Consider the following 26,518-nt stretch of genomic DNA (forward strand, 5'->3'; position numbering starts at 1 on the left):
CTGGGAAAAGAGAATAGGCCAGGCTCACTTTTGATGATACGACTGCTCTCCCTCACAGTCTCATCCGGGGACATGTCCATCTCATTCACAGTGGCCAGCAACTCCTGATAGGCTTTTAGGGCCAGATGCATTCTGGGAATTGAAGGCCCAAAATGGACAATTTAGCATACTGGCTTATAGAAACATGCCCCCCACCACACACACAAAGTATTTCCCCAAACAGAAAAACCTGCTATTCCTTGCTCCCTACCCTGACCACTTTACTCTGAATCTGGAAACAGTATCATCTGAAATTCAGGTATTCAGACTCCCATCTGGCCAAGATGGGAGTTAACCACCCCCCTCACCTGCGTGCCCAAGAGGCGGCTTCTTTACGATCAGTTAGCATCATTTCATAGTAGTTGGTAAGATTCTGCTCAATGAAGTGAAAGGCACGGACGCTGAGGGTTTCAGAAACTAAGCCTGGGCGGAAGGAGGCAGCTCGGTTGAAGGCCATGAAGAAAGCTAAGGCCCACATATAATAGGTCTCATCATGCTGTTGAGCTTTCTCACGAAGCAGGTGATCCTAACAATCAGATCAAGAAGGAAAAAAAAAGCCATGACCTCATGGATTCCAAATTCTTGGTATGACGGGGTACATCCTCGATACAACTGTACAGTCTTGTCCAGGATCCACAATTCCCAGTTCTCTTGCTCTTCCCTATCTGTGCGTATCCCCCTCCCCTTACTCTGGGGCAATTACTCTAGAATCTTTTTCAAGGCAAGCACTCTTCCACTGAGCCACCTTCCCAGCCCCTAGAATCTTTTTGATCATGCCAATGACCCATTCCCTTCTTGGCATCTTAGTTTCTCAGAGGCACTCTACCCTGCAGGGTCAGCCTTCATTTGTTCCTTCTAGAATTACAGGTGAGAGCCACCAGCGTCTGACTAGGTTACCATTCTTTTTTTTTTTTTTTTTCTTTTTGTCAGTCATGGGGCTTGAGCCCTGGGCCTGTGCGCTGTCCCTCAGCTCTTCAGCTCAAGATGAGCGCTCTATCACGTGAGCCACAGCACCACTTCTGGTTTTCTGGTGGTTAGAGATAAGAGTCTCACAGACTTTCCTGCCTGGGCTGGCTTTGAACCGCAATCCTCAGATCTCAGCCTCCTGAGTAGCTAGGATTACAGGCGTGAGCCACCAGCGCCCAGCTTAGGTTGCCATTCTTATCCATACTGGCCGCATCACGTCTCTGGCCACTTGACTATTCCCTCCCAGACTGCCTCTCTATCCCTGCTGACTCTCACCTTTACTGCGCCCATGAGCCGGTTGTAACAGTTCTCCAGGAACTCAGAGCAGAAGTCTCTGAGGAACAGCCTCACGTTGAGGGCTGAGCGGCGCTGGATGGACAGCTCCTTGGCAGCCTGACGACGTTTAGGTAGCCTTCGGGGCTGCTTCCCCAAATCGGAACTGTAGTTTCGGAGCTGGTGGTATAGGTTGAGGAGTAGAATTACTTCTAGCCATCACCCTCCTCTATAGCTCTTTTCTCATCCCTGGTGCTGCAATTTCCTCAGAACCTTTTTCTTTTTTCCTTTTTTGTTCTTTCTCTCTCTCTCTTTCTTTCTTTCTCTTTTTTTTTCTTTTTTCTTTTGCCAGTCTTGGGGCTTGAACTCAGGGCCTAGGCACCATCCCTGAGCTTCTTTTGCTCAAGGCTAGTTTTCTACCACTTGAGCCACAGCTCTGCTTCTGGCTTTTTCTGTTTATGTGGTACTGAGGAATCAAACCCAGAACTTCATGTAAGCATTCTACCACTAAGCCACAGTCCCAGCTTCAGAACCTTCTTAAAGGTTCCCTGCCTCTGATAGGAGATAATGTGGCGAATACCACATTAGAAGGTTCTACTTCATTTTCAGTCACTGACTTCCTAAACTTATAAAGAAGCTAGTTGGGGACATGGCTGAAGTGGTAGAGCACCAGGCAAACAAATTTCAGGCCCTGAGTTCAAGCCCCAGTACTGCAAAAAAATAAAATAAAAAGAGATACCCATCTCCTATAACTCCAGTGTGCCCACCCCAGATGTGCAAATACTCACATTGTGAAGGCCTTTGTGAAATATGAGGTCCCTCTCCCCAATGGACTTCAACCCCTGGACAATGTAGGAGCCCCCAAATCGAGAGTGTCTGTAGGGAGGAAAACAAAGGCCAAAGTGATCCCTCAATTCTCTTTCATCAGCATTTCAGGGCCAGTGAGAGCTTCCAAGTGTTATCCACTCTACAATCTCTGAATTGGCTCCGGCACTCAGGGTCCTTGATATTAAGCAGAACTTAATATCAACGAGGCAGAGCAGCTGTGATTCACCTGTTGCCTCGCTGGAACGCGCGCGTCTTCTTTTCTGCCATCTCTCGCTGACGCAACACCTCCAGTTCTGTCACATCCATGTTCCGCTCCTGGGCTAAGCGTCCCTGCCCTACTCCTGCCAGCTGCTCAGGGTTCTAGATTTGGAACAAAGAGGAGATAGTCAGAATTATCATTCTTCATCCCGAGCACATTCCTATTGGGGATGGAATGGAATTGTGACAGGAACCTAGACTGAAGACATGCCTTCTCTACTCCATACCCTGTGTTCTGTACCTGATTCAGCCATCATTATTACAAAAGCAGTTCTGGTCAGGTAGCATAATACAGAGGTAGGGTACTGGGGCACTAGCCGAGGGTCTCACCTGGTCACGAAACATAAGGGAGACAATCTCTAGCACATGCAGACTCCACTGCTGCTCAGCAGATGAGCTGGCCAAGAAGAGGAGCAGGTCATCCAAGCCACTGAGGTGAATCGCCCAGAGAAGCTGGTCGTGGACACTGGCATCATCGTCGATCCTCTGTGCAGTGAGTGGCAAGGGGAGGAAGGGAGCGTGCTCAGTTCCATGGCCCAGCCCAAGAGTTTTCTACCTCACTCCTGGGTCCAAGGTTCCTCCCTAAGGCAGGAAGGCTTAAAAAGGGAAGCATGGGGCTGGGAAGGTGGCTCAGTGGTACAGTGCTAGCCTTGCATGCATGAAGCCCTGGGTTCGATTCCTCAGTACCACATGAGCAGAAAAAGCCGGAAGTGGTGCTTGGCTCAAGTGGTTAAGCACTAGCCTTGAGCTGAAGAGCTGAGGGACAGTGCCTAGGCCCGGAGTTCAGACCCCACGACCAAAAAAAAAGGCAAGTACAACCAAACCAAGTGTAGGAACTCAGATGCTCCAAGACCCTCACCTTTTCCTGCTCAAGGTCTGCTGGAACATGGAGAATATTTCTGACCAGCAGCAGAATCCTCTCAATCAGTATGTTGTCTTCTTCCTGCCGTTCCTCCCAGCCCTAGTCAGAAGGAAAGAATGAGAAGGAGAGACTCCCTGTGGAAAGCAGGTGACATCTATCCAGGCTGCAGAAGAGAATCAGAATTAAAAAAAAAAAAAAAAAAAAGAGTTCAGGGCTAGGAAGGTGGCTCAGTGGTAGAGCGCTTGCCTTGCATGCCTGCGGCCCTGGGTTCAATTCCTCAGCACCACATAAGCAAAAAGAAAAAAGCCAGAAGTGGTGCTGTGGCTCAAGTGGTAGAGCACTAACCTTGAGCTGAAGAGCTGAGGGACAGCGCCCAGGCCCAGAGTTCAGGCCCCATGACCGGACCAAAAAAAAAAAAAAAAGAGTTCAAAGCTGGGTACTGATAGCTCATGCCTGTAAGTCTACCTACTCTGGAGGCTGAGATATGAGGATCAGGGGTCAAAGCCAGCCTGGGCAGGAAGGGTAGGAAAGTCCATGAGACTATTGTCTCCAATTAACCACCAGAAAACTGAAAGTGGCACTGTGGCTCAAGTGGTAGAGCACTAGCCTTAAGCTGAAGAGCTGAGGGATAGCTCCCAGGCCCAGAGTTTAAGATCCACAATAGACCAAAAAAGAGAAAGAAAAAAAAAGTCCTGAAGAGGCTAGGAGACTATACAGTAGACTATCATATTCCCAAGATATCCCAGTATAGGGATATCTCTAGACCCAGCATCTCCTCTGTACAGGGAAAGTGCAGAGTGCTGAAGGCTCACTCACCAGCTGTAGCAGCTCATACAACGTTTCACTAAGGACTCCAAAAGCCTTCTCACTGGCAAAGGCCTGCCAAACAGGGAACAGATCTTATATATGGTACCCATCTCTTCTTTCCCCACTGCCCCAAACTCTGACATGGGGCCACCGAAAGAAGGTCTCACCTCTTTGTAAGCCTGCAGATAGCCTAGCACCTGCAGAAAGTGGTGCCGCACACTGGGCTCCTTAGGCACACTGCCGAAACAGAGTAAGGCTGGTTGTGTCAAGTTCACCATCAGTCTGGGGAGACGATGAAGAAGAAAGAAGTAATTAGGCAGGCACAAACACACCAAACACAATGCTTAAACACAAATGCAGCCAGGTGCTAGTAGCTCACTCCTGTAATCCTAGCTACTCAGGAGGCTGAGATCTGAGGATCACGGTTCAAAGCCAGCCCGGGCAGGAAAGTCCATGAGACTCTTATCTCCAATAAACCACCAGAAAACCGGAAGTGGCACTGTAGCTCAAGTGGTAGAGCGCTCACCTTGAGCTGAAGAGCTGAGGGACAGCGCCCAGGCCCAGAGTTCAAGCCCCACGGCCCACCAAAAAAAATAATAAATTAAAAAAAAGAAAAAAAAAAAAAAAGAAAACTGAAAGTGGCACTGTGGCTCAAGTAGCAGAGCGCTAGCCTTGAGCTGAAGAGCCAAGGGGCAGTGCCCAAGCCAAGTTCAAGCCCCATGACCAAAAAACAAAACAACAACAACAAAAAAAACACCCACAAATGCAGCTACATGCATGGTGAAAATCAAAAGTCTGGGAAATGAAACCTGATGACGGCATCAAAGAGGGGCTTGTCCTGGCGGTGCTGGGTGAGGATGGGTAGAAGGTCACTCTGCAGGATCTGGGCTGCTCCCAGCTGCTGTCGTGCATCTCGGGTCTCGTCCTCATGCCTCAAGTAACGGATCAAATCTTTCACACTCTCTGAAGACAGACAGAATGAAGCTTGTACCTAGAACCCCAGGAGAAACTCCACCCAAGCGCCTCCTGGAGACAGATCTCCTCAAGTCAATAGAGTTTTTACCTGATTCCTCAAAAAGATACTCACCTAAGCAATCTGGTTCCTTGTGGTAAGTGTCTCCCTCCAAGTACCCTAGGGCACTACAAGTGGCTAGAAGTTCACAGTTCATCATGTTTAAGTCCATATATCAGAGGACCAGCCAACAGAGAAGTAAGGAATATGCAGACGCGGGAGAAGGAAAATCTGATGAGGCCTATAGAGACAAAGGAAGAATGTAGGGTCTTTTCTGTAAAAAAAGGAGAGAGGAACAAACATACTAATGCTGAGTATTCTGAGCAAGATCTTCAAATAAATGCTCCCAGTTCCAAGGACAGTTTTTGGGGTATTTTTGTCAGTCGTGAGACTTGAACTCAGGGCCTAGGTGCTGTCCCTGAGCTCTTTTTGCTAAAAACAAGCACTCTACAACTTTGAGCCACAGTACCACTTCAGGCTTTTTTGGTTATTGGAGATAAAAGTCTCATGGAGCCAGGCACTAATGGCTCACGCCTGTAATCCTACCAACTTAGGAGGTTGAGATCTGAGGATCATGGGCTCGAAGCCAGCCTGGACAGGAAAGTCTTTGAGACTCTTACCTCCAATTAAATTACAGAAAAAGTGGCTCTGGGGCTCAAGTGATAAGAGTACTAGCCTTCAGCAAAAGGAGCTCAGGGAAAGCACCCAGGCCCAGAGCTCAAGCCTCAGGACTGGCCAAAAAAAAAAGACAGAAGGAAAGACAGAAAGACAAAGACAGAAAGACAGAAAGGAAGGAAGAAAGAAAGAAAGAAAGAGAGAGAGAGAGAGAGAAAGAAAAGTCTCACGGTCTTCCCTGCCTGGGCTGGTTTTGAATCCTGATCCTCAGGTCTCAGCCTCTTAAACAGCTAAGAGTCACTGGTGCCTGGCTGGTGTTTGTTGTTGTTGTTTGCTGTTTTTTGTTATTACCTGATGGAATAAAGGGGCTCATGCATGCTAGGCAAATGCACTACCACTGAGCTACATTCTTAGGCCCTTAGGGCTAAGCTTAAAATTTAGCTTTAAGCTAAGCTTCTACCAAATAAAACCAATAAGTTCTACCCTATAAATGGGGCAGGCACCTGCTCCATAGGAAGAATGGTTACTTAGACAAGGGCATGAACTCTGAGACTTTCACCTCAGAAAGCTCTGCAGCCTTGGGAGGAAAAGGGTAAGCTTATCTGCTCCCTCAAAATGTTCAGATCCAGTGCCCCCCCCCAACTTTTGCAACTCTTCTATACACAGAACAGCCCTGAGTGCTACAGGAATTAAGAAATCCCAGTCACACAGTGATTCTATTTAGTGATACATCCTGGAGCCCTGAGGCTTCTGAAACACTGAACTGTGAAAAGTTTCTTCATACTCATCCCCCAAATTCCTCTTTTTTTAATTTAACTTATTTATTTTGTTTGTTTTTGTCAGTCATGGGGCCTGAACTCTGGGCGTGGGCACTGTCCCTCAGCTTTTCAGCTCAAGGCTAGCACTCTACCACTTGGGCCACAGTGCCACTTCTGGCTTTTTCTGCTTATGTGGTGCTGAGGAATTGAACCCAGGGCCTCATGCATGCAAGGCAAGCACTCTACCACTAAGCCACTTTCCCAGCCCCCTCTTTTTTTTATTTTATTTTATTTTTTAAATGTTTTTTATTTTGTATTGTAAAGATACTATACAGAGGGTTACAGTTACATGAGTAAGGTAATGAGTACACTTCCTATTGAGCATTGTTACCCCTCCATTGTTTTCCCCTTACTTTTTTATTTTTTTTGAGACATGATCTTGTTATATAGCAAAGGTTAGCTTCAAACTCATGAACCTCCTTAATGTTCCTAAATCCTCCACTTTCTGAATGGATCAGACACAAGAGGCCACACCTGGTCAAAATTACCCTAAATCATGGCAAGCTCAGTTGTAGTCAGTACATAACAGACTGGAGACCAATGGGAGTGAGTAGGAATCTGTTACTCTCTGTTACTCTCCTTTCCCCAGAAGAATCATATCCCTTCTCTGAAGCATATCCCTGTTTATTCAAATCCTTAAACCTGGGGCTGGGAAGGTGGCTCAGTGGTAGAGCGCTTGCCTTGAATGCCTGAGGCCCTGGGTTCGATTCCTCAGCACCACATAAGCAAAAAGAAAAAAGCTGGAAGTGGAGCTGTGGCTCAAGTAGTAGAGCGCTAGCCTTGAGCTGAAGAGCTGAGGGACAGCGCCCAGGCCCAGAGTTCAGGCCCCACAACCGGACCCAAAAAAAACCCCAAAAAACAAATCAAATCCTTAAGCCTTCGACAATCACATAGGTACAGATTGAGCATCTATCCCAGACTTCTCAGACCTGGATCCTGACTACATGGCCACACATGAACACATGACATTCTCTACCTGGTCTGGTGTCAGGTCAGGAATACAGGAACATTCATCAATCTTGTCCCATGCACACCTTCAGCTACGCCGCTCAGAGCCCTTAACAGCATCCTTTACAAAAGAAACTTTGGCTGGCTTGAATACCTACTTCTAAATTCTGACTCCACCTCTACTCCTCCACAGGAAATGGCTAGGAAGTCTCCTAAGGACTAAGGCTTAATGCCTGATGCTATCTCTACATTTATGTAACTGGTCTACTTCTTCAGGAAGCCACGATCCTTCTACCACCACCCAGGGCTAACCTACTTTCTGAAAGCAGGCCACAACACAAGAAGCCAGAAAAACACTCACTGGGTAAACTGAAGAACTAGGAGACTTTTCTTTGCTCTTTATTCTCAGGGACCTGCACAGTGGTAACTTGGGCTCTGATGAGGCAGCTGCAGTGTATGAAATCCCTGACTCACCTCAAGACACATGGTGGTTTCCAGGGAAATCACTGAGGTATTTGTACATACCACCCCCACCTGCTCGCGCGCGTGCGCGTGTACGCACAAACACACACACACCCCCTCTGCATGCATACATGCAAACATGTCTAGACTGAAGGCCTTCCTTGATTGTTCTCTCCACGTGACAGCCTAGGAAGCTGACGTAAAAGATAGCGATGTAAAAGATAGCAGGAAGCCAGGAGCTGGTGGCTCACGCCTGTAATCCTAGCTACTCAGGAGGCTGAGATCTGAGAAACATAGTTCAAAGCCAGCTTGGGCAGGAAAGTCTGTGAGACTCTTATCTCCAATAAACCACTTAAAAAAAACTGTTGTGGCTCAAGTGGTATAGCGCTAGCAATGAGCTGAAGAGCTGAGGGACGTGCCCAGGCCCAGAGTTCAAATCCCACAGTGGTCCGCACCCCCCCCAAAAAAAGACACAAAGCTGAGAGCTGGGGGCTCATGCCTGTAATCCTCGCTACTCAGGAGGGTGAGATCTGAGGATGGCAGTTCCAAGCAGCCCAAACAACTAAGTCTGTGAGACTCTTATCTCCAATTAACCACCAAAAAGTCACAAGTGGAGGTGTGGCTCAAGTGGTAGAGCACTAGCCTTGAGCAAAAAAAAAAAAAAGCTCACAAACAGGGGGCTGGGAAGTTGGCTAAGTGGTAGAGTGCTTTCTTTGCATGCATAAGGCTGTGGGTTTGATTCCTCAGCAGAAGTGGCGCTGTGGCTCAAGTGGTAGAGCACTAGCCTTGAGCTGAAGAGCTGAGGGACAGCAAGCACCCAGGCCCAGAATTCAGGCCCCACAACCGACCAAAAAATAAATAATAAATCTCATAAACAGCATCTAGGTTGAGTTCAAACGCCAGGACTGACACACACACACACACACACACATACACACACACACACACACACACACACCACACATACACACACACACACACACACACACACACACACACACACACACACACACACACACACACACACACACACACACACACACACACACACACACGGCAGAAAAGAAGGCAAGGCTGTTTCATTGTAAAGATTTTCCCCTGATTTTCCCCTGAGGGGCTGGAAAGGTGGCTCAGTGGTAGAGCACTTGCCTTGCATGCCTGAGGCCTGGGTTCAATTCCTCAGCACCACATAAGCAAAAAGAAAAAAAGCCAGAAGTGGTGCTGTGGCTCAAGTGGTAGAGCGCTAGCCTTGAGCTGAAGAGCTGAGGGACAGCGCCCAGACCCAGAGTTCAGGCCCTACGACCGGACCCAAAAAAAAAAAAAAAAAAAAAAAAAAAGATTTTCCCCTGAGTTCAATCAAAAGCACAGAAAAGAAAAACTCCAAGAAACAACAACAAAAAAACAAATAAAAAGAAATAAAAACAAAGAATGTGCCTGGCACCAGTGGCTTACACCTATAATACTAGTTACTTAGGAGCTGAGATTTAAGGATTGCAGTTCAAAACCAGCTTGGGCAGGAGAGTCCATGAGACTATTATCTCCAAGTAACTACCAGAAAACCCAAAATGGTACTGTGGCTCAAAGTGGTAGAATACTAGTCTTGAGAAAAACAAAACCAAAAAAAAAACCTCTGGGACAGCACCCAGGCCCTGAGTTCAAGCCCCAGGACTGGCACAAGAAAGAAAGACGAAAGAAAGAAAAAGAAAGAAAGAAAGAAAGAAGGAAAGAAAGAAAGAAAGAAAGAAAGAAAGAAAGAAAGAAAGAAAGAAAGAAAGAAAGAAAGAAAGGAAGGAAGGAAGGAAGAAAGAAAGAGGAAGGAAGGAAGGAAGGAGGGAGGGAGGGAGGGAGGAAGGAAGGAAGGAGCTGAAAAATGAAAATTACCACATTTTCCTTCTAATGAGTAGGTATCACACTTTGGTACTAAAAAGGTGTGAAATGCTAAGTCTTCTAACAGCCAAGACAAATAAATAAGGATTCCGTTCTTGCAAAAACTGGCCCCCAATCCCTGCTTTTAACACATTACCTTACCTGAAAGGCAAAAATAACAGGGGGGTTTCCTGGCTACCATAGTGAATGGAAACAGGGAAGAAACAGTCCTGGCAGATGGGAGAAGGCAAGAGAGTCAAGACTTTGGCTCTAATCCTGGCAGTTTTGAGTGGGACAACTGCAGCGTAAAGGAAGAAATAGGTCAGAGACTTATTGTAGAGCTCCCAGGCCAGCAGCCCCATAGTCTTAGGTCCATTCATTAGAGCTGGGATAAAAGAGCTTGCACCAGGAGATCCAGCCCTCCCTGGTAGAAACATACTACTTAAAAAAATCACACAGGGACCCAATACTTATGAATTCATATTCCTTTTCTTTAAAATCTGGAGGTAAGAGTTTATTTATTTTTGTCTTTTTCCTTTCCTTTCTCTTTTCATTCAGTTACATAAGTTACTCAGTCTGTCTGGCCCCATCTTCCTCTTCTTTATTTATAATCTGGTTATTCTCATTGCACCTACACCACACGATACCCACCTAACCCGTTCCACTCTGATCTATGGCTTGATTGATGTTGGGACCCTCATCCAGAAACACAAACACACGTGTCTCAAACATAAACTCCCCTCAGTTTATTCCCTCCATTGTGGAAGTCTCCTTCCTTCTTGAGTCCCCAAAGCCTCTCTGACCTTCACAGTCAGCTCATACCAGGAGTGAGCCTTCAGCAGGGTAGGACCAAGCAGATGGTACAAACCACTCTACATCTCTACCTCTTACTTCTGGACCTACTTTCTGCAGGTCCCAGAATAGTTCTTTTTTCCTGGACAAATCATTGTCTTACACATTTCTAAACACACTAAATCCAGAGGCTTTCATACAGGAGACATTCAATTAGTGCAGCGGCTGCAGAATGTAAGTTGGTGTCATCAGACAGTACAATGATCAGAAGACAGAATCTACTCTCAGCTTCTGAATCTGAAAAAGGGGAAGGAAAGGGTGGCAAGGCCTGCTCAGACTTCTCAAAAAAGGGCTTGCTATTCGGTTGCGAATGCAGTTGGTTGACAGCTAGCAGATACAGGATCTACTTCAGTTCTTTTCTTCCCAGACAGCTCTCCCATGCCCCTTCCCCACCATGGCTAAGCACAGAAGTATAAGGTCTAGCCTTTTCTGTCCAATGAAGCAATCCCTGCTCCAGAATTTCACACTGGATTGGAGGAGACTATCCACTTGCCTTGTGGCCTGAGGCTCTCTCGGCCTCCAATTGGGCTCCCTCCCTTCTCCTAACAGTATCAGACAAATTCCTCAATGAGCATCTTTATTTTTCTTCCTTTTTTTGTACTGGTACTGGGGCTTGAACGTAGGGCCTGCACTCTGTCCTTTTCCATTCAAGGCTGGTACTCTGCCATTTTAGTCACAGTTCCACTTCTGGGTTTTTGGTTGTTAAGTGGAAATAAACTTCTTATGGATGTTCCTGTACAAGAAGGCTTCAAACTCGGATCTCAGCCTCCTGAGCAGGATTATTCCCAGCTTCAATAAATGCCTTGCACCTAACTCCATCTCACTGTCTGCTTCCTACAGGATCTGAATTGACACAGAAAGGTATCTTCCTTATCACCTCATATAGTCACTGTGGGAATCTAATGAAATCACTCATATAAAAGTACTTTGTAGGGCTGGGAAGGTGGCTCAGTGGTAGAGTGCTTGCCTTGCATGCATGAGGCCCTGGGTTCGATTCCTCAGCACCACATAAGCAGAAAAAGCCAGAAGTGGGGCTGAGGCTCAAGTGGTAGAGTGCTCATCGACAGCTGAAGAGCTGAGGGACAGTGCCCAGGCCCAGAGTTCAGGCCCCACGACCGACAGAAAAAAAAAAAAAAAGTACTTTGTAGGGCTGGGAAGGTGGCTCAGTGGTAGAGTGCTTGCCTTGCATGCATGAGGCCCTGGGTTCGATTCCTTAGCACCACATAAGCAAAAAGAAAAAAGCCGGAAGTGACACTGTGGCTCAAGTGGTAGAGCCTTAGCCTTGAGCTGAAGAGCTGAGGGACAGTGCCCAGGCCCAGAGTTCAGACCCCACGACCGGACCCCCCCCCAAAAAAAAAGTACTTTGTAAACTGATGGGGTAAAATAAAAGTAAAGCTGGGTGCAGTGGCTCAAACCTGTACTCTAGCAGGTGGAAAAGGAGGTGAGAAGATCTCCAGTTCAAACTCAGCCTGCACCAATTATTAAGTTAGAGACCAGCCCAAGCAAAGTCAGCAAGACCTTACCTCAAAAACAAAATCCAAAATGTCTGTTGGCATGGCCCAACTGACAGGATGTTTGCCTACTATGTGAAGCCATAAGTTCAAGCCTCAGTGCTGCAAAACCCACCCCCCCCACCCACACACACACATCACAGAAAAAATCATTTCTGCAAACCCTAAAATAGTCTCTTCCTCCTGGGTGCCAGTGATTCCCAGATATAATCCTAGCTATGCAGGAAGCTGAGATATGAGAATCAAGGTTTGAAGCAGTCTTAGCAGATCTTTATCTTCAAATAAACAGCAAAAAAGCCAGAAAAAAGGCCTGGCTCAAGTGATAGGGTACCAACTGTGAACCAGAAAGCTGAGTGAGAGTTTGAAAACTGGGCCTGAATTCAAGCCCCAGTATTGGGCGGGGGGGGGGGGGGGGGGGAAGGGGGGAATATAGCCGGGTACTGTTGGAACATGTCTGTAATCCTAGCTACTGAGGAGGCTGAGATCTGAAGATCATGGTTCAAAGCCAGCCTGAGCAAGAAAGTCTATGAGACTCTTATCTCCAATGAACCACTAGAAAACCAGAAGTGGCACTGTGGGTCAAAGTGGTAGAGTGCTAGCCTTGAGTGAAAAAACTCAGAGATGGCACCAGGCACTGAATTCAAACCCCACAACCGGGGAAGGGGGGGGGAGCATCTCCTCGTGTACTCTATGTTTTCATTGCATTACTATACTTTGAACTCCTAATGATAGAGACTATCATTTCCATTTTATAGATGAACAAACAGAAGCTCAGGAAGAATAAACACAGCTGGGTGTTTGTGGCTTAGGTCTGTAATCTTAGCTACTCAGGAGGCTAAGATCTGAGGATTGACATTTGAAGTCACCCTATAGACAAATCTGAGACTCTCATTTCCCATTAACAAGCAAAAATGCCAGATAGGAGGCATAGCTCAAGAAATAAAAACACTAGCCAGGCACCAGTGGAGTGGCTCACGCCTGTAATCCTAAATACTCAGGAGGCTAAGATCTGAGGATCATGGTTCAAAGCCAGCCTGGGCAGGAAAGTCTGTGAGACTCTTATCTCCAAAACTGGAAATGGCACTGTAGCTCAAGTGGTAGATAGAGCACTAACCTTGAGCTGAAGAGCTGAGGGACAGCGCCCAGACCCAGAGTTCAAGTGCCACGACCTACCAAAAAAAAAAAGGAAACAAAATGCTAGCTATGAGCAAGAAAGCCATGTTCAGATGAGGCTTAGAGTCCAAGCCCTAGTACTGACACAAAAGAAAACAAAACAAAACAACCAACTTGTATGTCTCTGAGACATCTTGCATGCCATATGATCAACACTGAATTACTGAATTCACCATTCCCCACCATCTCCACTTCTGTTTTAGATCACTCAGACTCTGATACTTCAACTGTTCAAATTAGGGAAAACCTGTGTGGAAACTTAGGAGTCACCTCTATCTCCCTTAACTTGCTTAAGCCCCTCTATCCAGCCCTGTCTATCAGCTTTGCTACTGTCTTAGTTCAGCTTCTGAGCACTGCTTACATGATTCAGTTGAGTAGCCGAAACTCTCCTTGTATCTCTGAGCTTTTTTTAAATCTTAGGGTTTTTTTTGGACAGGGTCTCCCTATGTAGCTCACACTGACTTGTTATTTAGCCCAGGTTGGCCTTGCATTCATGATCTTTCTCTCTCAGACTTGCCAATGCTGGGATTACAGTTGTACTCGGTCACATTAACAAGATAATGATCTGATTTGACCACATCCCCACCTGGCTTAAAAACACTTCAGCAGGGTGCAGTGGTTCACACCCATAGATAGTCCTAGCTACTTAAGAGGGAGAGCTCAGGAAGAGGATCAAGGTTCAAGTCTAGCTTAGGCTAGTTTAAGATTTTATCTCAACAAACAAGCTGGGTATGATGGTAGGTACCTGTGGTCCTATCTATACAGAAGTCATAGGAGGAAGGATCTTGGTCCAGAAAAAGGTGTGGGGGGGGAGGTGGGGAGGGAGATTAGGAAGGGGGCTGGGAAGGTGGCTCAGTGGTTGAGTGCTTGCCTTGAATGCATGGGGCCCTGGGTTCGATTCCTCAACACCACATAAGCAGAAAAAGCCAGAAGTAGTGCTGTGGCTTAAGTGGTAGGGTGCTAGCCTTGAGCTGAAGAGCTGAGGGACAGCCGCCCAGGCCCAGCGTTCAGGCCCCACCACCACCACCACCAACAACAACAACAACAAAAAAAGCAAAAAGGGGTGGAGACATGGATCAAGTGACAGAGCACATGCCTAGCAACCACAAGGCCCTAAGTTCAAACCTCAATTACAGCATGTGCACAACACACACACACACACACACACACACACACACACACACACACACACACACACACACACACACACAGAGTGATGTTTGTGGGGAAAAATGGGGGAATTTAAGGTAGGAGAAAAATTTATATTTCACTTTGGTAGTATTAGAAGTATTTACATTAACATGTACTACAAAAAAAAAAACTTTGGTAGTCTCCAACCTCAACATTACATAGCCCTTCATATATGCCTGTGGTTACCTTTCCACCTCCTGGGTAAGCTACTCCTCTGTCCAGAATGCCCTCCTCCCATTTATGGATCTCTCTCTCTCTCTTTCTCTCTCTCTCTCCTTTTTTTTTCTTTTTTTAAGGTGGGTTGTGGGGCTTGAACTCTAGGCCTGGGCGCTGTCCCCCAGCTCTTCAGCTCAAGGCTAGCACTCTACCACTTGAGCCACAGCGTCACTTCCAGCTTTTTCTGCTTATGTGGTGCTTAAGAATCAAACCCAGGGCCTCATGCATGCAAGGCAAGCACTCTACTGCTGAGCCACCTTCCCAGCCCCCTATGGACTTCTTTTAAGAGTGAAAACTGGCTGAGCACTGGTAGCTCATGCCTGTAATCCTAGCTACTCAGGAGGCTGAGATCTGAGGATCAAGGTTGAAAGCCAGCCCAGGCAGGAAAATCCTTGAGACTCTTATCTCCAATTAAACACCAAAAAAAGCCAGGTGCTGGTGGCTCACGCCCATAATCCTAGCTACTCAGGAGGCTGAGATCTGAGGATCACGGTTCAAAGCCAGCCCCATCAGGAAAGTCCATGAGACTCTTATCTCCAATAAACCACTAGAAAACCGGAAGTGGTGTTGTGGATCAAGCAGTAGAGCGCTCACCTTGAACTGAAGAGTGCAGGGACAGCACCCAAGCCGAGAGTTCAAGCCCCACGACCGACAAAAAAAAAAAAACAACAAAACCACACACACACCAAAAAAATGGGAAGTGGCACTGTGGTTCAAGTGGTAGAGTGCTCACCTTGAGCTGAAGAGCTGAGGGGCAGAGACCAGGTCAAGAGTTCAAGCCCCACAAACAGCAACGAAAAAGTGTGAAAATGGCCTGTAATCCTAGCTACTCAGGTGGCTACTATCTTAAGATTGTAGTTCAAAGCCTGAGCAGGAAAGTCGGAGACTTGTCACCAACTAGCCACCAAAAAGCCAGAAGTGGAGCTGTGGCTCAAGTGATAGAACACCAGCTTTGAGCAAAAAAAGCACAGGGACAGAGTTCAGGCCCTGAGTTCAAGACCCCCAAACCAGCAAGCATATGCATGTGTACACTCATGTGTACATACACACACATACACACACACAGAGTGAAAATGGCAATTCTTCCTGAATTCTTCACACAGAAGCAACTTTCCTCCTTTGTATCTATGTACAGACAGCTATCATGGCACTTAATACTCATGCTAAATATAATAGTTAAAGTTGATTATTTAAAAGGTCTGTCTCCCCTCATTTTCCTCAGATTCCTTGAAGACAGGAATTTTCTTATTCATCTTTTAATTTTCATAGCCTGGTTACTGGATCAAAATTTCCAGAGTGGAACGTGGGCAAATGTATTTTGAAAATGCACCTCACAGCTGAGCATGATGTTCCAAGCCTGTAATCCTAGCTGCATGGGAGACTGAAGCAGGAGGATCCCAGGCTCAAGGCCAGTTTAGGCAACTTAGCAAGCAAGACCTCATCTCAAAATAAAAGAGTTGGGATTGTAGCTCAGTGGTAGAGTGCTTGACTAGCATGTATGAGGCACTGGGTTCAATTCCTAATAAACACCTCTACAGGGTCGGACAGAGAGGAGAGAAGGAAGAAGAAAATGCTCCTCAGGTGAGTCTAACTCAGTCCCCTGTTAACTACTTCTAGGAAGGGAAGAAGGAAGGGAGGGAGATTGGGAAATGCACCTCAGATGAGTCTAATTTATCCTATTAACTACCACTCTAAAATGTAAACTCGTTGAGCTCAAAAATCAGGACTAGGGGCTGGGAAGGTGACTCAGTGGTAGAGCGCTTGCCTTGCATGCATGGGGCCCTGGGTTCGATTCCTCAGCACCACATAAGCAAAAAGAAAAAAGCTGGAAGCGGCACTGTGGTTCAAGTGGAAGAGCGCCAGCCTTGAGCTGAAGAGCTGAGGGACAGCGCCCAGGCCCAGAGTTCAGGCTCCATGACCGGACCCCCCTCCAAAAAAAAAAAAAAAAATCATGACTAGTATAGTATAAGTGCTCTATAGAGCTCTATAAGTGCTCTATAGTATAGTGCTCTATAACTGATCTAAACAAATCTTGAAGTTGAGATAGAAGAGAATGGGGCTGAAGATATGAAAGCATAAGGATTTAAGGTGGTGAGTGCAGAGGAAGGAGTAAGGAAGCCAGGGAGAACTTGGTTGTTGTACTGGGATTTGAACTCAGGGCCTGTGTTAGACAGTTGCTCTCCCACATGAATCATGCCAAAGTCCTTTTGGCTTTTATTTTTCAGTGTCTTGTGTTTGTTTTCTTAGGCCACCCTTTATCTTCGAGCCTCCTTACCTTTATCTCTCAGTAACCTGGACTAACTGAAATCATGGGTGAATACCACCAGGGAGAACTTATTTATAATTTTGTAACCCCTAACTGCAGAAGACTCCTATATACATGTTTTTCCTACCAGACTGTCAGTTCCACAGGGGTTGAACTATTCATCTCTTTATACACTTGGTGCTGACCACAGTACATGGAACCTATCAGGAGCTCAGTAACCTTTATTAAATTGTATAGTGCCACTGATAATAGAGGAAGGTACACTACATCAAAAGCACAAAGGAAGACATGGCCAGCTTGGCCCAGGGAGGGCTGGATAAACTGGATTTCAGAGCTACAATGGGCTCTGAACTCAAAGACAAGCTCACTGGCAGGGAAATGACAAGAACTTCCAAATAGGGAGCAGGACCAAGTGGTAGAGCACTAGCCTTGAGTTGAAGAGCTGAGGGACAGAGCCCAGGCCCAGAGTTGAGGCCCCATGACCGGACCAAAAAACAAAACAAAACAAAACCAAATAGGGAGCAGGAGGAGCACAGGTACTGTGGTTAGTAGTCAAAGATGAGATGAAAAAAAAAAAATTAGGGCTTTAGAAAATGAGGCCCAAAGGTGGCTCAGTGGCAGAGTGTTTGCCTTGCATGCATGAGGCTCAAGTGGTAGAGCTTTAGCCTTGAGCTGAAGAGCTGGGACAGCGTCCAGGCCCAGAGTTCAGGCCCCATGACAGAAAGAAAGAAAGAAAGAAAGAAAGAAAGAAAGAAAGAAAGAAAGAAAGAAAGAAAGAAAGAAAGAAAGAAAGAAAGAAGGAAGGAAGGAAGGAAGGAAGGAAGGAAGGAAGGAAGGAAGGAAGGAAGGAAGGAAAGAAAGAAAGAAAGAAAGAAAGAAAATAAATGAGGCCCAGTGGGTCAGGTCCAGACCATGAAAGGCCACCATGCCCACCTACACAAGCCTGTCAGTGAACTTGCTGAAGTAAGAGGGTTTTTTTTGGTTGGTCATGGGGCTTGAACTCCTGCGCTCCTCAGCTCAAGGTGAGCGCTCTATTGCTTCAGCCACAGTGCCACTTTCGGCTTTCTAGTGGTTTATTGGAGATAAAAGTCTCACAGACTTTCCTGCCCAGGCTGGCTTTGAACCACGATCCTCAGATCTCAGCCTTCAGAGTAGCTGGAATTGCCGGAGTGAGCCACCGGTGCCCGGCTAGTAAGAGTTTTAAGGTTAAAGGGCAATGGTCAGGCTTTTAAAAAAGGTTCTAGGACAGCACAGAAGTCAAAGTAAATAAACTGAGACTTGCTGAGCCTGGTATCAGTAGCTCAGGACAGTAATCCTAGCTACTAAGGAGGCTAATATCTAAAGATCATGGTTTGAAGATGGCTGCTGGCAAGAAGCCCATCAGATTCTTTTTGGTGGTGGTGGTCGTGGGGCTTGAACTCTGGGCTTAAGCGCTGTCCCTCAGCTCTTCAGCTCAAGGCTAGCGCTCTACCGCTTGGGCCACAGCACCACTTCCGTTTTTCTAGTGGTTTATTGGAGATAAAAGTCTCATGGACTTTCCTGCCCAGGCTGGCTTTGAACCGTGATCCTCAGATCTCAGCCTCCTGAGTGGCTAGGATTACAGGCCTGAGCCACGGGCCCAAGGCTCCCATCAGATTCTTATCTCTAACCAACCAGCAAAAAGCCAGAAATGGAGCTGTGGCTCAAGCAGTAGAGCACTAGCCTTGAAAACAAACTAACTCAGGGCCTGGGTGCAGTCCCTGAGTTCAAGGCCCAGCACACAACAACAAAACTGAATTAGTAGCTACTCATCTAGCAGACAAACTTGAGCAGAGATGTTTATCCTGCAACTTTACACCCCAGGGGGAAAGACCAGAGTAATTACTTCCATTAAAGAAAAAGATTTCTAGCAAACAGCTGTGATTTCAAAGTCCTAATGACCAGCAAACCTTTTTTTTTTTTAAAAATCTGAAATGGATAGGGAGTTTCTCAGTAGCAGTCCTCTGGAACGCTCTGCTCTGGCCCGCGACCAGCTCAGCTCTGGCTTTGAGACGCGCGGGGACGGCAGAAGAACCAATCACAGCTTCCCCAGGCCGCAGCGCCCCAGAGAAGACTCGGGCTGCGAATGCGCATGAGCGCCGGGAGCCCCGCCCCCTGCCTATAAACCTTACGGCGGGAACACAGACTCGGCGATAGAACCGCAGGACAGCGCTGCTTGACACTACCCGGTGGCTTGACACTACCCAGTGGGTGCAAAGGGATCGTAGGCTACCTACAGTCCTCTCGCCACACTCACTCACCCGCTCTCTGCGGGCTCTCCGGAGCCCCGCAGAGCCAGCAGCCCTCAGATGCCCGGTCGCAGAATTTCCCGCCACCCGGTATGGCTGGGACTGTCCTCGCCTGCGCGGGAAGTGGGGCGGGGCAAGCCGGACTAGTCCACTTGACTGCGGGACGGAGGGGGGAAAGGGGTGACTGGGGCTACAATCAGGAGAAGGGAAGAGAGGACTAGGATTGTTTTTTATCTGAGTCAATCCCCTGTAGTCATCGGAAAAGTCACAGCGGTATGAATTTCTTGTTGCATTCTAGTGAAAATTAAGGTCCTTGTGAAGACGAGTTTACATTCCTCCCCTTGTAGTCAAGTGGGCCTATTCCGGAGTCCTAAGTGGTTAGTTAGGAAAGTTACGTTTTATTTGGACCAAAGTGGAGAGCTGAAGAACCGATGGGAGTTATGGTTGTCTGTCATAACTATAGGCATAAGTCTAAAGCTTGTGAAAGCTCATAAAGGGAAGAGATTAGCAATCATTATTCATTATTCAGTTGAGGGTCATCTGGAGCATCGCCTGAGGTGATGTATTGTGCCACCAATTAAAGAAGATACGGCCATGAGCTGGTGGCCTGTAATCCTAGCTACTCAGGAAGCTGAGATCTGAGGACTGTGGTTCAAAGCCAGCCCAGGCAGGAAAGTGCGAGAGAGTCTTATCTACAATTAATCACCAGAAGACCAGAAGTGGCACTGTGACTCAAGTAGTAGAGCACTTTCCTTGAGCGGAAGAGCTGAGGGATAGCACTCAGGCCCAGAGTTCAAAACCCACGACTGACAAAAGAGAGAGAGAGAGAGAGAGACTAGAGCTAGTGATAAACGCAGAAAGATTCCACTTGGACATTTGCTGTAAATAAATCTTGGAAAGGCAACACTTCCTCCATCCTCCCCTACTTTGCTCCAGGCCATCTGATTTCCTGTTTTTGCCTTAAGGTGGCCATTCTAGGTGCCATCTGCCAAGGGATGTTAGACAAACAAGCTAAGCTGCTTTATTTTTCTAGATTCTAGTCTTGCTCACCCCTTAAAGAGGTTGGGAGCTCCCTGGCCCAAGGAGATCCATTAAGGCAGAATGAACACACAACCCAGCCAGTGGATGTAGACAGGTTTATGTGGCTTTACAGAACAGCTCAAATCCCAGTGTTCACTTTTCTCAGAGTTACTTCCCCTGCCCAAGTCCCTGGGGCAAGCATCCCTGAGATAAGTAGACTACATTATCCCCTTATGTTCCCCCATACTTTTAGGTACACTTGCATCATGATCTGGGGCCAATACCTCCATTTCCCTCTCCCACCCACCTCCCTTGAGTTCCATCTCCTTGGAATGTCTGGTCTCCTACCATCTGAGAGGACCACCCAGCTTTTCTGCTTCCTCAGAAATCAAGCACCTGGCACTTGACTGGAAGCAATGTAAAGGGCAGAAACTTAAGGTCTCTGTTCCCTGTGTTCACCAAACCAGGCTGAGGAAGGGACATATACTTTGACACCTCATTTCCCTTCCCTAAGCTTGCATTCCCAAAAACTCAGACACAGCCACACTCATTCACATTCATACACACACACACACACACACACACACACACACACACACACACACACACACACACACACACACACACACACACACACACACCACGGCGAAGGGAGGTGGTAGGGGAGGAAGGGAAGTTTGCACCAACCAGCTTATGAATGCAACTTGAAAGATTTCACACAGCAAAAAGGGAGAGGGAGAGAAAAATACACATACATTAAAAAATAAAGAAGTACATGCCCCTCCCCACAGTCTCTTTCTTCATCTTGGGGCTAGCATGGCCCCTCCACAGAAAGCCGGCAGCTTTCTACTTCCTCTCTCCAGCTGGAGATTTTACAGGGCCTGGGTCTTCAGTTCAACAGGTTCCCCTGTGCCCTCTGGTTGTCCATTGGAGTCACTGGGTCTGGTACCCTTGAGGATAGACAGTCTCTCAGAAACACTCTTGAGCCGGGGGAAGAGGAGAAAGTCGTAGAGGAGGCTGCCTAGCCCCCCTCCAATGATTGGACCCACCCAGTACACCTGTGGGAAGAGGAAAGGAATGTTTAGACTTCAGGGGGAGGACTGGGAGGTAAGGCCACTTCTCTTCTTCCCCCCTCAGTGGAAAACAAGACATTCTATACACAGTGTCACATGCAACTGGCCATTGTCTTAGCGAGAAGTCACTGCTTTTGTGGTATTGGGGATAGGACTCAGAGCCTTGTTTTAAAACTCTTAAGTTGATCTGGCACTGGTGGCTCATGCCTGTAATCCTAGCTATTCAGGAGGCTGAGATCTGAGGATCGAGGTTCAAAAGTAGCCCAGGATGAAAGTCCGTGATACTTTTTTTTTTTTTTTTTTTGTCGGTCATGGGGATTGAACTCTGGGCCTGGACGCTGTCCCTCAGCTCTTCAGCTCAAGGCGAGCGCTCTACCACTTGAGCTACAGCGCCACTTCCGGTTTTCTGGTGGTTTATTGGAGATAGGAGTCTCACGGTCTCTCCTGCCCGGGCTGGCTTTGAACCGCGATCCTCAGATCTCAGCCTCCTGAGTAGCTAGGATTACAGGCGTGAGCCACCGGCGCCCGGCTTTTTTTTTTTTTTTTTTTTGTCGGTCGTGGGGCTTGAACTCTGGGCTTGGGCGCTGTCCCTCAGCTCTTCAGCTCAAGGCGAGCGCTCTACCACTTGAGCTATAGCGCCACTTCCGGTTTTCTGGTGGTTTATTGGAGATAGGAGTCTCACGGTCTCTCCTGCCCGGGCTGGCTTTGAACCGCGATCCTCAGATCTCAGCCTCCTGAGTAGCTAGGATTACAGGCGTGAGCCACCAGCGCCCGGCTCCATGATACTTTTATCTCCAATAAACCGCTCAGAAAACCGTAATTGGTCCAGTGGCTCAAGTGCTAGAGTGCTAGCCTTGAGCTGAAGAGCTGAGGACAGCGCCCAGGCCTAGATTCTAGTTTAAGCCTCACAACCAAGGAAAAAAAAAAAAAAAAAAAGCAAAGCCAGCCAGGCAGGAAAGTCCATGAGACTCTTATTCCAATTTACCACCAAAAAATTAGAAGTAGAGCTGGAGCTCAAAGGGCTAGAGCACTAGCCTTGAGCAAAAAAGCTGAGGGACAGGGCTGGGAAGTTGGCTCAGTGGTAGAGCGCTTGCCTTGCATGCATGAGGCCCTGGGTTCGATTCCTCAGCACCACATAAGCAAAAAGAAAAAAGCCGGAAGTGGCGCTGTGGCTCAAATGGTAGAGTGCTAGCCTTGAGCTGAAGAGCTGAGGGACAGCGCCCAGGCCCAGAGTTCAGGCCCACGACTGAACCCAAAAAAAAAAAAAAAAAGCTGAGGGACAGTAAGCCTCCAACTGACCTAGAAAAAAATTCCCTTATCCTACATATTCTTAGCACATATCTATTATATTTGTTATCAGTTTATATATTTCTTGGAAAAATTTGTAAATTGTGGTAAAATATGCTTTGTGACATAACATTTATCTTATCAAACACTTTAAAGTTTGCAGTTTTGTAATGTTAAGTATATTTACATAAGCCAGGATCCAGGTGACTCATGCCTGTAATCCCAGCAACTCAGGAGGCTGTGATCTGAGGATGGAGGTTCAAAGCCAGTCCCAGGAAGGAAAGTCTGTCAGACTCTTATTTCCAAATAACCACCAGGAAGTAGGAAGTGGCTCTGTGGCTCAAAGTGGTAGAGCACTAGTCTTGAGCAAAAAAGCTCAGGTACAGCGCCCAGGCTCTGAGTTCAAGCCCCATAACTGGCACACACACACACACACACACACACACACACACACACACACACACACACACACACACACACACACACACACACACACACACAGTATGTTTACATAATTGTGCAGCCTGTTTCCAGTTTTTTTTCCCCAGTTAATCTAAAGCTCTACAGCTATTAGATAATAAGTGCTTTTCCCCCCCTCCAATTCAGCCCCTGGAAACCACCCTTATACCTTCTGCTTCTACAAAATTGAATAGTCCACAGCACATAAACAGAATTAACTTTTAGTGATTGGCTTATTTTACTTAGTATATATAATGTCCTCAGGGTTCAGGGTTGGTATAATGTCATAAAGGTTGACATGTTGTAGCATGTCAAAACATCCTTTCTTCTTAAGACTGAATAATATTCCATGTAAGTATAGACCATATTTTATTTACCCATTCAGCTATCAAGGGATAGTAGGGTTGCTTCCATCTTTTCTTTATTGTGAATAATGATACTATGAAGATGAGTATGTAGCTTTAGTTTTTTTTTAATTATTTTCATGTTTAGTTTCATATGGCCTAAACAACATAGACATAACCAATATTTGTTGAAGACAAATACTAGATTCTGTGCTAAATGTTCTGCACAGACAACTTCATTTTATAGTTAGAGAAACTGAGGCACAGAATGATTGGGTTATTTTCCCAGGATCACACAAAAGACTAGTAAAGTATTAGAATTGAGGGGAAGCTGAGGCCCATTTGCAGTCATGCTCATTCTGACTTTTTTTTTTCTTTTTGGTGCCAGTACCAGGGCTTGAACTCAGAACCTTGCACTCTACCACTTAGTCACACATCTGGTCCAGCATTTTCCTGGTTAGAGAGTCTGGAGTCTAGCAGACGTTTCGGCTCAGACAAGCTTTGAACCACCATCCATCCCCCAGGTCTCAACCTCCTGAGTAGCTAGGATTACAGGCATGAGCCACTGGTGCTGGGCACACATCCTGCTTTTTGGGAGTTTATCTTGGTGTGTGTGTGTGTGTGTGTGTGTGTGTGTGTGTGTGTGTGTGTGTGTGTGTGTGTATATATATACACTCTCCCCTCTTTGGTTAGTCATGGAACTTGGGCTCAAGGCCTGAATGCTGTCTCTGAGCTTCTTTTGCTCAAAGCTAGCACTCTTGCCACCTGAGCCATAGTTCCATTTCTGGCTCTTTTGGGGGGTAGTTTATTGGAGATAAGAGTTTCATGGATTTTCCTGTCTGGGCTGGCTTTGAACCATGATCCTCAGATCTCAGCCTCCTGAGTAGCTAGGATTAAAGATGTGAGCCATGAGCACCTGGCTTTGTCTTCATATTTTTAGTTGTCTGTCATAGCTTCATTCAGAGGATACTTGGTTAAAATTCTGAAATCCAACAACCCCAAATCCAACTAAAAAAGGAACAATATAAGTAAAAGCTTGTTGTTGTTTGTTTTGTTTTAAGAGGAGTTCTTTCTATGTTCCCCAGGCTGGCCTCAAACTTCTGTGCTCAAATAATCCTCCATCCTCAGCCTTTATAGACGCACACTACCACGTCCAGCTAAGAGCCTCAACTTCTAGTAAAGTAACTCAACCTGCTCACACAGGCATACCACGCTCTCTTGACAGCCCCTTAGCTGTGTGCTGCCCAAAGCAACCAACATATCCAGATGGAAAGCAGGAACCAAACCTGAAACTTGTAGTCCAGCCCCATCCAGAGGGGCTCAAGGATCTTAACCCTTACTCACCCAGTGGTTGGTGAAGTTCCGGGTAAGAATGGCAGGAGCAAAGGAGCGGGCAGGATTCATCCCTGCACCAGTATAATACATCTGCAAGAGACAAGATTGTAACTGAGACTCACCCCTCCCACTCAGCTTCTCTCCTCACAGACCACCATTAACAGCTGCTAGCTAGTCTCCAGCCAGCAGCCAGTAAGAACAGACAAAGCTACAAGACTCCTCCTGGGGTTCCCTTAGTGGATGGGGATGCTGAAACTAGGGACCAACAGTGGGCCCAGACGCAAAGTTCTAGTCTACCCATGTATTTCTCTTTGGATCAAGAAGGACTAGATATTGTCACAAGAGTAGGGCTTGGGCAGGGTTGGTTCCTCTAGGCTGAGTGATAGAAGGAGGTAGATAATGTTCATGTTTGATCATGGAATGGGCCTGGTGGCTCACGCCTGAAATCCTAGCTAGGCAGGAAGCTGAGATCTAAGGATCATGGTTCAAAGCCAGCCCAGGTAGGAAAGTCTGTGAGACTCTTCCAATTAACCACCAAAAAATCAAAAGTGGAGCTATGGCTTAAGCAGTAGAGCATTATCTTTGAGCAAAAAAAGCAAAGGAACAGTGCCTCAGCCCTGAGTTCAAGCCCCAGACAGGCACAAAACAAAACAATCTTTAAAAGTTGAGAAAGGTTTAGGAAACCTGAAATTCTTGAATGAGAAATTGTTCCCCTCTCCTGCTTACCCCAAAGAGGTGGCCCAGGGTCAGGGAGAAGCCAACTGCCAGGGCCACGGAGCCCAGCCGGCCATTCCGCCTCTCATCATAGGTAGCAAAGATGCAGAGCACGAACTGGAGTGTCAGGAAGATCTCCACAGTGGTGGCCTGGCCCACACTCACCCCAGCATGCAGCTGACCAAAGGAAAAAGAGATGAATTCAGCTCATTAGAAAGCCATAGTATTACCTACTCAAGGCTTCCCACATAGTCCCCTTAGGGCTTCAGTTCCTAGAGAGGAGGAATGAACAACCCCCCTTCATGGCAAATGAATTTATATCCTGTCTTCTAACAAACTTTCACAGAGGAAACAGTTGCTGATTGTGCCCATTTACATGGATGAGGCAACTGAGGCCTATAAGGTAAAATTGGTTTTCCCAAGGACCCGTAAGGAGTTGCAAGGAAAGCTGGAACTTGAACTCAAGTTTCTTCATTCTCTATTTTGGGGTTCTCTGCCTTCCTTACCTCTCCAAGCAACTTTTAATCCTTCCTCACACTCGGAAACACACACACACACATATTGCACCAGTCAGAATAATCATTGAGACATCAGGTTCCCCCATCCCTTGAAGCTGCCCATTACCGTGTTGAGTGCTAGGTTTCCTCGGACGGCTGGCGGGGTAACACTGTACAGCACAGCTGCCCCAGCCACAGCTCCCAGGAGCTGGGCTGCCATATAGCAGAAGGCACGGAGCAGGGACATCTGGGAGCCCACAAGGAAGGCAAAGGTGACTGCAGGATTGACATGGGCTCCACTGATGTGGCCCACCGTCTGCACCAGTGTAGCCAGGGCCAGGCCAAAGGCCAAAGCCACCTGCAGGACATGCAGGGGTCCCGGGGCCCAGCGCAGGGAGGATCCCAGCCCAAAGAAGACATAGAAGAGGGTGGCAAAGAACTCAGCGAATATAGCCCTCCAGAAGGAGGCGGATCGCAGTTCCCACATGGCAGGGGGGATGGGCACAGTGCCTGGGTCCCTAATACCCCCCTGGACTGGTCTGAGTGGACAGTCCCCTTT

At 47.0% G+C, this 26,518-nt stretch overlaps 2 protein-coding genes across 5 annotated transcripts in view; both read right to left on the bottom strand.

The window, feature by feature from the left end:
• Timeless (timeless circadian regulator) overlaps positions 1-19,321 on the bottom strand; it is a 31,314-nt gene extending 11,993 nt beyond the window's left edge. Inside the window, exons 1-12 of one of the 4 annotated variants that reach the window (XM_070043284.1) lie at positions 19,243-19,321; positions 5,121-5,286; positions 4,843-4,996; positions 4,201-4,315; positions 4,043-4,105; positions 3,224-3,325; positions 2,695-2,850; positions 2,333-2,466; positions 2,067-2,154; positions 1,282-1,458; positions 348-565; positions 29-132 (exon numbers count right to left, since the gene is read on the bottom strand). In XM_070043284.1, coding sequence (XP_069899385.1) covers positions 29-132; positions 348-565; positions 1,282-1,458; positions 2,067-2,154; positions 2,333-2,466; positions 2,695-2,850; positions 3,224-3,325; positions 4,043-4,105; positions 4,201-4,315; positions 4,843-4,996; positions 5,121-5,217 — 1,408 coding nt within the window. In that variant the 5' untranslated portion in view covers positions 5,218-5,286; positions 19,243-19,321. Of the gene's footprint in view, positions 1-28; positions 133-347; positions 566-1,281; positions 1,459-2,066; positions 2,155-2,332; positions 2,467-2,694; positions 2,851-3,223; positions 3,326-4,042; positions 4,106-4,200; positions 4,316-4,842; positions 4,997-5,120; positions 5,287-7,454; positions 7,537-7,787; positions 7,839-7,900; positions 7,937-19,242 lie in introns of those variants that run through there. The other 3 variants (XM_070043309.1, XM_070043300.1, XM_070043293.1) reach the window with 3 other exon arrangements.
• Positions 19,322-21,122: 1,801 nt separating this feature from the next.
• Positions 21,123-26,518, bottom strand: Mip (major intrinsic protein of lens fiber). The gene is made up of 4 exons (XM_070036473.1): positions 26,087-26,518; positions 25,475-25,639; positions 24,758-24,838; positions 21,123-21,308 (listed from the first exon to the last, which is right to left on the bottom strand). Exons 1-4 carry the CDS (start codon positions 26,444-26,446, stop codon positions 21,123-21,125), a joined length of 792 nt encoding a protein of 263 aa, XP_069892574.1. The 5' UTR covers positions 26,447-26,518.

Source organism: Dipodomys merriami, unplaced genomic scaffold (assembly GCF_024711535.1).
Source record: "Dipodomys merriami isolate MVZ:Mamm:240054 unplaced genomic scaffold, mDipMer1.0.p SCAF_10, whole genome shotgun sequence".
In the NCBI taxonomy this organism is placed as follows: Eukaryota; Metazoa; Chordata; class Mammalia; order Rodentia; family Heteromyidae; genus Dipodomys; species Dipodomys merriami.